At 34.3% G+C, this 14690-nt stretch overlaps 1 protein-coding gene across 2 annotated transcripts in view; it reads left to right on the forward strand.

Moving 5' to 3' along the window:
* The first annotated feature begins 352 nt into the window (after window positions 1–352).
* Window positions 353–14690, forward strand: part of LOC145269465 (uncharacterized) — a 47291-nt gene continuing 32953 nt past the window's right edge. For both annotated transcript variants that reach the window (XM_080125165.1, XM_080125166.1), the window contains exons 1-3: window positions 353–938; window positions 7549–7616; window positions 14518–14603. In XM_080125165.1, the coding sequence (XP_079981291.1) occupies window positions 852–938; window positions 7549–7616; window positions 14518–14603 (241 nt within the window). In that variant the 5' untranslated portion in view covers window positions 353–851. The remainder of the gene's footprint in view (window positions 939–7548; window positions 7617–14517; window positions 14604–14690) is intronic.

Consider the following 14690-nt stretch of genomic DNA (forward strand, 5'->3'; position numbering starts at 1 on the left):
TTTCGCTTTTATATATATAGATTATCTTATGACGTTAAAATCAACCTCTGAATACCAAGCAATTGCCAATAAACCAAACATTGAGTCGGAAAATTTTCAACTCGAATAACAATTTCAAAATAAGTAAAAAAAAAAATAAGGATCATTTCGAAACAGCAAATGTTAAAAGAAAAATTAACTATAATTCGAAAACAAAGTATAATTTGAACTAATGTCCTAAAAAGGAAACGAAAAATATTGGTAAAACTATTTTACACGTAACGAATTTAAATACAGTTCAGTATTTTAAAAAATAATTTTATATAAAAGTTATCGTATTTTCTATTTATACTTTTATTAAAAACAACCTCTTAATACGAAGCAATTGCCAATAAGCCAAACATTGGGTCAGTAATGTCTGGGATTTTGCAACTCAAATAACAATTCTAGACCATAATTTATCTTGTGAAAGAGTGCTTGGTATCGTGGCGCATTCTAATTGGACAATCACGTTTAAATTAGTAAAGCCACACCTTCTGATCGATATGTTTTTTTTTATATTATTAATTTTATGAGGGAAAAATAATTCCACGCCCCTTTTTTAATGTTCTTATTTTTTGTACGTGAGCATGGCCAACTAGATGTGGAACAGTGAGAGAAATCTTGAACACGGAACATATTTGTTAAATTATATTTTTAAGTCTTTCACAAAAAACGAACTCATTGATTTTCTTTTCAAACTTATACACAGTTTTTAAACTATTTAAACCAGAAAAAAATTTAAAGAAGAAAAAACAATTTCATACGAGTAACCAACAGTAAAAATTAACTATCATTATTGTCTAAGTTATTATATAATTAAAAAAAAAACGATGACTATGAAAAAAAGTGAATCGGCCCGTGTTTTAGCGTTAGTTCTAATTTTTATCGGCTCAGTTTGTGATAAATCAAATGTAGAGGTGAGTAGATATTTTATTTCTTCTATATTTTTCTTAGTAATATTGTTAACTAGCAGGGAGATCAGGCGTTGCCCGGGATTGAATGAGGATCAACAAACTTCCCACACTTCCAATATTTTATTTTAATCGAAATTGGTGAAATCGTCCATTTTTCAATCAAATCGACTTATTGCCTGCTCTAGCTGGGGACACACCGCGGTGCACCTAGAGAAAGCTTCGCATGTCTTATATATTTCAGTCTACATTGCACTGTAGAGAACCTACCGTTACTTTTATAAAAATGTTTTACATATAATGACTTCAATTTTTCAAATGCAAAAGTCAAGTATCATATTTCAGTTGTGCTCACAACAGAAGCGTTCATTATGAACGCGTCTCTGTCATATCAAAGAACCTATTGTTGATTTCATATGCCCGGCCTTTCTGTTTGGGCGATATTAATGGTTTGAATTTAAGTTTAAATGGAAAAATATCTATGACTGTGCTTTAACTGCGCTTTAAACAGAAACATTCATTTCAAACGCATTCCTGTCATATCAAAGAACCTACTGTTGATTTTGTATGCCAGGCCTTTCGGCTTGTGCGGTCATAAACTTTACAAATGGGCATGTTATGTTAGGCTGTAGAAGGTGTTCTTTGGTCAAAATCGCTTCTTCTTTATTTTGATTATCGATTATCGATACGCAACTATTCTAAGAACTACGCCAGATCCATGAAGTACATGTGTGTAAAATTTCAAGGAAATAGACTCAGCCATTTTGGAGTCCATATGAAACAAACTCACAGACACACATAGACAAATTTTCTTCCAAATAATAATTGATAGATAGATCGATAATTTGTTGTTTTGTCTTTACTGTGTTGTTTTAATATTATTTCATGACATATCGATATTTTTCGGATCACATAACGCGGAAATAATGTACACTTTAATTATAAAAGTCTTCTGATATAAAGTAATACAAAATAAATGGCAAATTTGAAATCCTTAATCATAGTCGCGATAATTTTTACAATCTAAAAATATTTTATACAAATATTCGGTTCTGACTGTCTTGTCCACCAAGTTGCAATCATGAATATCCAATAGTCTTTGTCGTATGAATGTTTAATTGATATGGGATGAGGTAACAGTTTGGATTTTCAAAGAATTACTTTGTTTTACTGACCTTCACGCCAAACAAGCCACATCGCCATTTTTATATAATGGGAATACTCATTAGGACTATGCTTAAGAAAGATTAACGAGATGTCGGTTTACGTTACATTTGAACTTCTGCATATCAGTACAGCTAGGGAAGCAGCTAGCAGAAAAGGGAATTTCAAAGTCTATCTGTTCGAGACAAGAAACTACTTTCTGGCATTTAGAGACTTTTGTTGAACAAAATGCTTTTTAAGTGTTTAAAATACCATGAAAAAAAATCGGCTTGTGTATAGTTTCAGAAATAACCACCAAATTATTAAAAAAAAAAAAAGGTTCGGACATCATTCTTGCAATGCATCAAAATCGTTAAATAAAATGTTTTTGTCTTTTATGGAAAGGGACCCTGCACTCATCCCCGGTGGGCTTTCCTGAGGCCACAGTCCTAATTGGAGAAAGGTCAGCTGATGGTCTACTTGTGATGCATGTCTGAAGTTCCGCATAACCTCTTGTTTAGCTCCCCCTTACCGACACTCTTAAAAATAAATATGACGACAGTACAATCTAAAAATAAGCTTGAACCAGGATTAGGGACAAACAAATTCAACTTGCCTCCTCCCTTGAGGCTCTCATTCACAAATATCCGTGGGCTTAGAACTAACTTAGCTGATGTTGAAGCATTTCTCTTAACAAATACCCCGGATATCTTAGCACTAAGTGAGACTAACCTACACTCCTCCATTCCCTCTAACCACTTTAACATGCCTGGATATCTCCCACTCTGCCGTAAGGACTCTGACAGACATATGCACGGACTTGGAGTTTACATTCGTAATACCCTTCCCTTGACTAGAGAAACAAACCTAGAAACAGATGATCAAGCCTTTATGTGCTTTAGACTAAACATGCAACACAATATTAGCTACTATTATTTTCTCTACCGCTCTCCCTCGACTCAGGACTGCTCTATAATAAACAAAGTATCTGACAGCATAGACACGGCACTGACCCTCGACACTAGCGCACAAATACATGTGTTTGGTGACTTTAATGTCCACCACAAAAACTGGCTTGGATTCTCTACTCACACAGATGCAGCGGGCAGCACAACCCATAGCTTCGCTATATCTCACTCCCTATCACAAATTGTTACGTTTCCAATCCGTTTCCCTGACCAGGAAGAACAACACGCATCACTTCTAGATCTGTTTTTGACCACAGTTCCCGATGACTGCATAACGAAGGCCCACAGCCCACTCGGGAACGCTGATCATGCAGTGATAATGGTTGAAATCGCCCTAAACTCTAGACCCAAAACTGAAGAGCCAGTGCTCAAAACAACGAGATATTATAATAAGGCTGACTGGGAAGCCATCAGGGAACTAATTAGAGATGCTCCATGGAAACATATTTTCTCTCTCTCTGCTGAACAATGTGCAAACGAGACCACTGACTGGTTCAAAACTGCAATCGAAGCGCATGTTCCCATGCGGAAATTTTATAGTAAGCCCCACTCTCCCCAATGGTTTACGTCGACTTGTGCAACTGCCATTGCTCAAAAGCAGCATGCATACCGTAGGTTTAACCGACATAAGTCCAGTTCAAACAGACTGAAGTATATAGAAGCTAGAAATAACGTTAAGAAAGAAATAGCGACAGCTAAGAGAGAATTTACGGAAACCACTAAAAAGCGCATCGAAGCACAAAAACTAGGAACTCGAGACTTCTGGAAAATCTACAACAGTGTAGTAAATAATGGGCAATCAACAATTCCCCCACTAACCAACAATTACGAGGTTGTCTCCTCAGCAACCGACAAGGCTAACATGCTTGCCAGTCGGTTTGCCTCAAACTCCACACTGGACCCTTCCAACCATCCCCTACCTGACTTTCCTATGCGGACAGACGCCACACTAGACGATCTGAAAACCACCCCTGCTCAGGTGCATGCTATCATAAAAAACCTTGACACTTCAAAAGCATGTGGACCCGATCTTATCCCAGCTGTGCTATCAAAAAAGTGCTCAGCCGAAGTAGCTTCAGTTCTCTCCAAACTCTACAACAAATGCCTTAATGAAGCTTGCTTTCCGGGCTGTTGGAAAACTGCTTCTGTTGTACCAGTATTCAAGAATTCTGGCGAAAGGACAGACCCATCAAATTATCGCCCCATTAGCATCCTCCCACTTTTTGCCAAAATATTTGAGACCATAATTAACCATGCTCTAGTCCATCATCTTACAGATGCTAAACTACTGACTGACAAACAATATGGATTTAGACAAGCCCGTTCCACAGCAGACATCCTAACTGTGATCTCTGAACGTATATACCATTCACTGGACAACGCGGGGGAGGGCAGAGCGGAAGCTCTAGATATATCTAAGGCTTTTGACAGGGTATGGCATGAGGGTCTCCTCAGTAAAATCAGATCATACGGTATCACTGGTAGAATACTTAACATAATTAAATCCTTCTTAGATAAGAGAAAAATCCAGGTTGTCCTCGACGGTCGTACATCTAAACAATATGATATAAATGCGGGGGTGCCCCAGGGTTCTATCCTTGGACCTCTATTGTTCCTGATATTCATAAATGACCTCCCCGACAACATTGCCTCTGAGATGGGTATATATGCTGATGACACTACACTCTATGGCAGGCACGACAGGAAGACGAATGAACACATTTCTAAAGAAATGGCAGAAACACTAGAGGAAGACCTCCAATCTGTAGTGGAATGGGGACAAAAGTGGTTGGTCGCGTTCAATGCTGCCAAGACTAAACTAGTTTCATTCAATAAGTACAAGAAACCCTCTCTACCACCCATAGCAATGGCCAACGACTCTTTATCTGAGAGTCCATCTTTCAAACTCCTTGGCCTAACGTTCACAGGAAACATGAGTTGGAACAATTACATTGAAGGCATTGCCAGGGCCGCTGCAAGAAAGGTGGGCTCTCTCTACCGTGCTAGAAAACTACTAACACCCGAAAGTATCCTGTACCTCTATAAGGCCACCATTCGCCCATATATGGAGTATTGCTGCCACATCTGGGCTGGTGCATCTGCTACTAGTCTCTCGCTCCTTGACAAGGTTCAAAAGAGAGTCGCAAACCTGATAGGCCCTGAACTGGCATCTAAGCTTCAGCCTCTGTCCCATCGACGAAATGTTGCATCCCTCTGCCTGTTCTACAAGTATTTTAGTGGTGAATGCTCTGACGAACTGCAATCACTTGTGCCCCCACGACGTGTGCACCCTCGACAAACCCGACAGGCTGCTAAATCCCACCCCCACACTGTAGAGATCCCTAGATGTAAAAGATCTTTTTACTCCAATAGTTTCTTCCCCAGAACCGCTAGACTCTGGAATTCCATTCCAGGTCCCTGCTTCCCCAACAGTACTGATGTGCAGAAGTTCAAGTGTAACTTGAACCGACACCTTGCTGCCCAAATCCCTACATAGTACCCCAGTAGTTGTTGCCCCTGATAGTAGCCCCCTACACCAAAGTGGCAATTTGCCTTGTTTGGGGTGAAAATGTAAAAAAAAAAAAAAAAAAAAAAAAAAAAATTGATTTAATTTGAAATTTATCCATTTTCAAAGTGTAATTTTATAAGAAATTTTATAGAAAACTACTACCACGCGAAAGTATCCTGTATCTCTATAAGGCCACCATTCGCCCATGTATGGAATATTGCTGTCACATTTTCATTTGGGCTGGTGAATCTGCTACTAGTCTCTCGCTCCTAGACAAGGTTCAAAACAGAGTCGCCAATCTGATAGGCCCTGAACTGGCATCTATGCTTCAGCCTCTCTCCCATCGACGAAATGTTGCATCCCTCTGCCTGTTCTACAAGTATTTTAATGGTGAATGCTCTGGCGAACTGCAGACACTTGTGCCCCATGACGTAAACACCCTCGACAAACAAGACAGGCAGCTAAATCCCACTCCCACACAGTAGAGATCCCTAGATGTAAAAGATCTTTCTACTCTAGTAGTTTCTTCCCCAGGACCGCTAAACTCTGGAATTCCATTCCAGACCACTGCTTCCCCAATTGTACTGACATGCAGAAGTTCAAGTGTGACGTGAACCGACATCTTGCTGCCCAAATCCCAACATAGTACCCCAGTAGTTGTTTCCCCTGATAGTAACCCCCTACACCAAAGTGGCAATGTGCCTGGTTTGGGGTGAAAATGTAAAAAAAGTTCCAAATCTCAGTGACTATTGATCAGAATTTAACAAAAGAACGCTCCTTGGAAAGGTAATGATCTGCATTATGTAGAGGGCTATGTGACATTTGCCCTTAAGCTTGCACATTAAATAGATAATCTATCATCCAGATTCTATTTTTGGCACTTTTATTATAGCCACATAATGATTCAATCGTAGTAATTTGTTTTCATAGTTTTGCATATGAATTACAAAATATCTGATATTTCATCAAAACCTCTGGTCTTGATAGAGGGGGACTAAAACTTACTGATATGGTTTAAAATGATCTGAAATAACAGCAAGGGGAGACTTGATTCCAAATATTTCTCATATTACATCTTCCCTTTTTGGTTTTCATACGTAAATTAAATTTCACAGTGTATAAATGTTATTTGATACTGGAGATCTTAATAAGCGTTCCCTATTTCCAAGGAGAAATAGTGTAGTATATATATATATATATATATATATATATATATATATATATATATATATATATATATAACACGGATATACCACCAGACTGACTTTCCCAGGTGACTACTGTGCAAATATAAATATATTGCGTATATGAAATATATGAATATGTACACATGTATTTATAAGTTGTATTAATAAAAATTCTCACCTGCTTCAGCTTGTGTCTTTCCGTTACTTCTGCATTGTACCGCCTTCTACAATTCTATTTATATATATATATATATATCCTACACTATTTCTATATACATATCCACTATTATATATATATATATTAATATGTATATATATGTGCGTGTGTGTGTAGTTAAATTAGATATAAGAATGCTAATATCTGTGGTTTTCTGAAAAGAAACTACATAGAAATTTGCAAGCTTTTTAAAGATTATAATAATATTCTATTGTTAGTAAAAAAAACTATTTCAGCCCAATAAAATGTGCTCAAATTTGCCTGCATTTGTTTATATAATTTTCTGTATATTAGCTTCAGTCTTGCTCCTTCTGTTGTCTCCTCTTTGACCTTAAAGGGTGCCTATATATATATATATATATATATATATATATATATATATATATATATATATATATATATATATATATGGGATAGAATAGCTTTTTTCCAAATTACATCTGGAGTGATTGTATGTACATAATTATGTATGTGTGAAATAAAACAATCTTTATTAAATAACTTGTTTTCTTGAATATTTCGACTTTCGTTTGTTATCGGTGCCGAACGTTTTGTTTAAGATAACCAATACAGATATCTTATTGCTTAACAGGGATATCCTATGGAAGTAGAAAATGCAACTAACATGTCAAGTGCAGAAATACCTGAAAATACAATTTTGTAAGTACATTTTCTTTAGTAAATTGTTTATTATGTATGTATGTATGTATGTATGTATGTATGTATGTATGTATGTATGTATGTATGTATGTATGTATGTATTAGTTGTAAATAATGCGTGAAGTTCATCACCATTGTCTGCCTTCGGGACGTGAGTTTTTGTGTACAAACATTTTATTTAAAAAAAAGTCCAGCCGTTTGAAATGCTGTTTTGTTTATTTTCGATTTTTCGTCTGATTCTATGTATATTTTGTTGTAAATAATGTGTGAAGTTCGCCATCATTGTCTGCCTTCGGGACATGAGTTTTTGTGTACAAACATTTTATTAAAAAAAAAAAACAAGAGGAAGGGCGGGAGGAAACATCCCCTCCAGCTGTTTCAAACGCTGTTCTGTTCATTTGGATTTTTCGTCTGATTCTATGTATATTTAGTTGTAAATAATGCGTGAAGTTCGTCATCATTGTCTGCCTTCGGGACGTGAGTTTTTGTGTACAAACATTTTCTTTAAAAAAAAAAGTCCAGCCGTTTGAAACGCTGTTTTGTTTATTTTCGAGTTTTCGTCTGATTCTATGTATATTTTGTTGTAAATAATGTGTGAAGTTCGCCATCATTGTCTGCCTTCGGGACATGAGTTTTTGTGTACAAACATTTTATTAAAAAAAAAACAAGAGGAAGGGCGGGAGGAAACATTCCCTCCGGCTGTTTCAAACGCTGATCTGTTCATTTGGATTTTTAGTCTGATTCTATGTATATATTAATTTGTTTTGGATTTTTTGTCAAACTCATTGAATTGTACCCATCACCTCATCCTGATCATTGACGATATATCACTTTTGGAACGCTCCTTTATGCGTAGTTACATGTATGTGTATGTGTACGCCTGTGTGTATGCATGTATGTGTGCATGAATGCGTTTATTTCCATGTGTATGTGGGGTGGAGAGGGCTCCCGTAAGCTGTGGTGAGGAGAAACCCTCTAGGAGAAGCAAATCTTTTATTTAAAAAACCATAAAGCGGGGGACCAGTACCCGCATTAAGCTGGTCTGCAGTTTAACTTGTTGCTGGCTATCTTGCTCTTGCCTGTTGCTGAATCTCAACATTTTGAACCGAGAGAGAGATTTAGCTGTTGTACAAAGCTAAATCTCTGTAACATCATCTGTGTATGGATACTCCCTCAGGCATTTGTCTGTCAAAAATAGTCCTATAGCAATGGAAAAGTTGTGACGCGTGTAGGCTTGAAATGCTGGAAGCATGTAATAATTGATCTGCCATCATTATATGTATCCGTGTGTGTATGTACGTATATGTGTACGTATGTTTATATATGTACATGTGTATGTATATATATATATATATCTATGTGTATATATATGTATGTGTATATATATTTGTGTGTTTGTATGCATATATGTATATATGTGTGTGTATGTAAATGTATGTGTATATATGCATATGTGTATGGTTGTGTATAAATGATATATATGATATATATGTATATGTAGTTAAACGTATGTGTATGTATATGTGCATATATGTGTACGTATTTGTATGTGTATATGTATGCATATGTGTGTTTGTATTTGTATACGTGTGTATTTATGCGTATGCATTTGTGCATGTATGCATGTGGGCATGTATATGTATTATGTATTGTGTAAGTATGTATATATGTGTGTATGTTTATGGGTATATGTTTATGTGTGTATGCGTGTACGTATATATATGTATGCATAGCAATGACCGTCTTCAGTGTCATGTCTGTTTGAGTGTGTGAATTCGCCGGTAACTACTAAAAAGAAGGGAAAAGGGGAATAAAAGGAGAAAAAAGTCATGTTAGGGCTCATGGACTTTAAGTGTCTGAGGGAGTGGCACTCGCCTGACAAGATGTTGCAATCATCATGGATGTATGTATTATGTATGTAGGTAAGTAGGTAGGTAGTTGTTTGTCAGGTCATGTCATATGCTACTGATACCATGTAACCCAGTACTACCTGCCTCATGGTCGGGTCACCGGCGACTAAACTGGTTCCCCCACTAGACTTGTTTGGTGAGAAGGGCGGTTAGTCTCCCTGAAGGAATAAAAACATGACCTTCCAAAGGGCGAATGAACTCTTTTTCTGGGTCAACGGCCAACTAGCACCGTGTATATTTGTGTGTGTGTGTGTGTGTGTATGTGTATTGGGGTAGAGAGGGCTCCCGCAAGCCGTGGTGAAGGCAACCTCTCTAGGAGAAGTAAATCTCTGATTAAAAAAAACCATAAAGCGGAAGACCATTACCCGCATTAAGCTGGTCTGCAGTTTAATTTGTTGCTGGCTATCTTGCTCTTGCCTGTTGCTGGATCTCAACATTTTGAACCAAGAGAGAGACTTAGCTGTCGTACAAAGCTAAGACTCTGTAACGTCATCTTTGTATAGATACTCCCTCAGGTATTTGGACTCATGGATTTTAAATGTCTGAGGGAGTGGCACTTGTCTGACAAGACGTTGCAATCATCAGTTAGGTAGGTACAAAGAAAAGATTTAGACAAAAGAAAATATATAGTGATGTATATAAATTTATTTTTCAGTTCAATAATGAAAACGCATCAATAGAAATGCCCAAAATTTAAGGATTTTTATCAGAAGGAAGAAAGCAAGGTTAAAGATATAGGAAAATTTTGAGATCTATCTAAATATACAATAGCAAGAAAAATGTTAAAGTGTATTTGATGGTGAGATAATGGGAGTGTTCGGAGGGTTTCCCATATGATATGGTTTTGAAAATGTAAACATTATTTAATATTCTATCTTTGATTATGATAATAATAATAATAATAATAATAATAATAATAATAATAATAATAATAATAATAAAATTAACAACAACAATAATAATACAAACAACAAAAGAGCAAACCTAAGCTTGAAACGCGTTATAAAAATATTTTTAAATAAAAATATGATAAAAAGCTAAAAAAAAAAAAACACAATTGGTGATGCCTACACTCTTTTAAATATACATTTTTTCTCTCGTTGGGACTACACAACCATCACTTTATATATATATATATATATATATATATATATATATATACATACATATATATATACATATATATATATATATATATATATATATATATATATATATATATAAGCCTGAAGAGTCCTAGAGTGGATGAAATTCGGAATATTATAGCTTAATCGCCATATATATATTTTATAACTTACTAACTTGCTCTACCTACGTATTGAGCACTTTTGAAGTAAATACTTAAAGTTTACGCATGAATTTATACTTTCGTATATTAATGTTATGTGAGTAAATTAAGTAGTTATATATATATATATATATATATAACAAAAATTATTATTAAATTATCAAAAAAACGAGTAATAAGAAATGATATCTTTTACTTATTACAGAAAAAGTTATATAAAAGTTGTATGAATTTAATTGTTAAAGGAAAGGAGTAATGAAAATTTATTTAAGAAAACGAGTAAGAAATGACTTTAGTTGGCGTGTACAAATAAAAGAAAAAAGTAAAATTATTAAAGAAAACGAGTAAGAAAATAATGTTAAGTATTAAATAATTAATGAAAACGGGTAATAAAACTTGGAAGGCATTTAATTATTAAAAGAAAAGGAGTAAGAAAAATGGTAAGCATTAAATTATTAAAAAAAACAAGTAATCAAGAATTGGTAGGCATTAAATTATTTAAGAATACAAGTAATAAAAAAATGGCAGACTTTAAATTATTTAATAAATTGATTAAGTTATTAAAGAGAACGGGTAATAAAATTTGGCAGGCATTAAATTACAAATTGAAAACGAGCAATACAAAATTGGTAGGAATTTAATTATTAAAGAAAACAAGTAATAGAAAAATATAGGTAGGCTTTAACTTGTAGAAGAAAACGAGTAATAAAAATAATAGGCATTTAATTAATAAAGAATACGAGTACCAAAACAATTTGTATGAATTGAATTCTTACAGAAAACGAGTAATAAAAATGTTAGGCATTTCGTTATTTAAGAAAACGAGTAATGGAAAATTGGAAGGCATTATATTTTTTAAGAAAACGAGTAATAATAAATTGGTAAGGCATAAATTGTTCAGGAAAACGAATAATAAAAATGGTAAGCATTTAATTATTTAAGAAAACGAGTAGTAAAAAAAATTGGTCGGCTTTAAATTATTAAAGAAAACGTGTAATAAAAAATTGGTAGGCATTTAATTATTAAAGAAAAAAGAGTAATAAAACAACCTTTATGCATTTGATTATTAAAGTAAACAAGTAATAAAAAATGGTAGGCATTTAATTAATTATTAAGGGAATTAGAAAACAAGCCAATTTGTAAGCAATAAAAAATGGAAGGAATTTAATTATTTAAGGAAAAGAGTAATAAAAATTTGAAGGCTTTAATGAAGTAAATTAGTAATAAAAAATTGGTAGACATGTAATTATTAAAGAAAACGAGTAAGAAAAAAATTGGTAGGTATAAAATTATTTAAGAAAACGTGTAAGAAAAAATTGGTAGGTATAAAATTATTTAAGAAAACGTGTAAGAAAAAATTGGTAGGTATAACATTATTAAAGAAAACGTGTAAGAAAAAATTGGTAGGTATAAAATTATTTAAGAAAACGTGTAAGAAAAAATTGGTAGGTATAACATTATTAAAGGAAACGTGTAAGAACAAATTGGTAGGTATAACATTATTAAAGAAAACGTGTAAGAAAAAATTGGTAGGTATAACATTATTAATGAAAACGTGTAAGAAAAAATTGGTAGGTATAACATTATTAATGAAAACGTGTAAGAAAAAATTGGTAGGTATAACATTATTAAAGAAAACGTGTAAGAAAAAATGGGTAGGCTTTAAATTATTTTAAAGAACAAGTAATAAGTAATTGTTCGGTTTCCAATTATTAATGAAAATGAGGAATAAAGAAATTGGTAGGCATTAAATTATAAAAGAAAACGAGTAATAAAAAATAGTGGGCATTAAAGGAGAAATTCAAGAAAACGCGCTAAAAGAAAATTGGCATGCATTTAATAAATAAAGGAAACGAGGAATAAAAACATAGGTATTAAGTATTTAATTATTAAAGAAAGCGAGTAATAAAAATGGTAGACACTTAATTGCTAAATGAAAACGAGCAATAAAAATTATTGAAGAAAACGAGTAATAAAAAAAAATGGTAGATATAAAATTACTAAAGAAAACGACTAATAAAAATGGTAGGCATTAAATTATTAAATAAAACGATTTAAAAAAAATTTGTAAGCATTTAATTATTAAAGAAAACGAGTAATAAATTAATTGGTAGGCACTTAATTATTAAAGAAAACGAGTAATAAATTAATTGGTAGGCACTTAATTATTAAAGAAAACGAGTAATAATAATAGATAAGCATTTAATTATTATATAACTTTTTAAATTATTTCAGAAAATGTGTAACTATAAGTATTGTAAGGCATAAAATTATAGAAGGTATGGTTAGGCATAAATTATTTAAGAACACGAGTATCAATGAAAATTTAATTTAAAATAACGAGTAACAATAAAATGGCGTTATGTTATTTAAGAAAACAGGGTCCAAATTCAAATGGTAAAACATTAAATTCTTAATTTTTTTATTTAATTTTCACCCCCAACAAGGCACAGTGCCACTTTGAAGCAGGAGGCTACTATCAGGGATTTAATTTGCAGGGTCATTATGAAGGGAGATGGGTAGAAAGATGTTTGTTCACATTAAACTTGAACTTCTGCATATCAGTACAGTTGGGAAAGCAGAATCCCGGAAGGGAGTTCCAAAGACCTGCAGTTCTGGGGAACAAACTATTGGAGTAAAAGGCTTTCTTGCACCTAGGGATCTCTACTGTAAAGGGATGAGACTTAGTAGCTTGTCGGGTTTGTCGGGGGTAGTTACGTCGATGAGGTACAAGTGTTTGCAGTTCGTCAGAGCATTCACCATTCAAGTATTTGTAGAACAGGCAGAGGGATGCAACATCTCGTCGATGGGACAGAGGCTGAAGCCTAGATGATAGTTCAGGACCTAGCAGGTTGGCGACTCTCTTTTGGACCCTGTCCAGGAGCGAGAGACAAGCAGCAGATGCACCAGCCGAGATGTGACAACAGTACTCCATACATGGGCGAATGGTGGCCTTATAGAGGTACAGGATACGTTCAGGCGTAAGTAGTTTTCTAGCACGGTAGAGGGAGCTAACCTTCTTTCCAGCATCCTTGGCAATGCTCTCAATGTATATATTCCAGTCCATGTTCATATTCCCTGTAAACGTTAGGCCGAAGAGTTTAAAAGTAGTACTTTCAGACAATGTGTTCTTGGCCATTGCTATTGGTGGTAGAGAAGGTTTCTTGTAGTTATTGAAGGAAACAAGCTTAGTCTTAGCAGCATTGAATGTGACCATCCATTTTTCCCCCATTCCACTACAGATTGGAGGTCATCCTCTAGTGTTTCTGCCATTTCCTTGGATATGTGTTCATTTGTTTTCCCCTCATATCTATTATACAGAGTGGTGTCATCGGCAAATATACCCATCTCCGAAACAATGAAAACAAGTAACAATAAATATGTTAGGCATTAAATTATTAAAGAACACGAGTACTAATAAAATGGGTAGGCATAAAATTTGATAACATTGGATTAGAAAACGACTACGCTGTAGGTATCTGTTAGGTTTTATTAAGAAAAGTATTTGGGAAGAAAACTTAAAACAAAATGTAAGTTATTTTTAAGATTACCACACACAAATAAAGAGATGAATTTTTTTTTTACAGTGGTTGTAGGAAGACAAATGTTTTATGTACATATTTTACAGATGAAATTAAAGATCGAAGTTTAATCGAGCTGCTACATTTTTTTAAACTTCTTTTTCATTTTATCTTGTTCACAGCGGGCCCCTAGGTATCCAGGGACTTCTGCTACATGGAATAGTACATGATCTAATGCCGAATATGATGCATGAAACAACGGAAAAGAGTAAGTAAAAGAAAAGAAAAGACACTCGAGGATAGGGATTTATAAGTTTGTCGTTTGGACGAAAGAACAATACTCTGACATAGACTT

Source organism: Euprymna scolopes, chromosome 45, assembly GCF_053919585.1.
Source record: "Euprymna scolopes isolate OS-2025 chromosome 45, ASM5391958v1, whole genome shotgun sequence".
NCBI classification, from domain to species: domain Eukaryota; kingdom Metazoa; phylum Mollusca; class Cephalopoda; order Sepiida; family Sepiolidae; genus Euprymna; species Euprymna scolopes.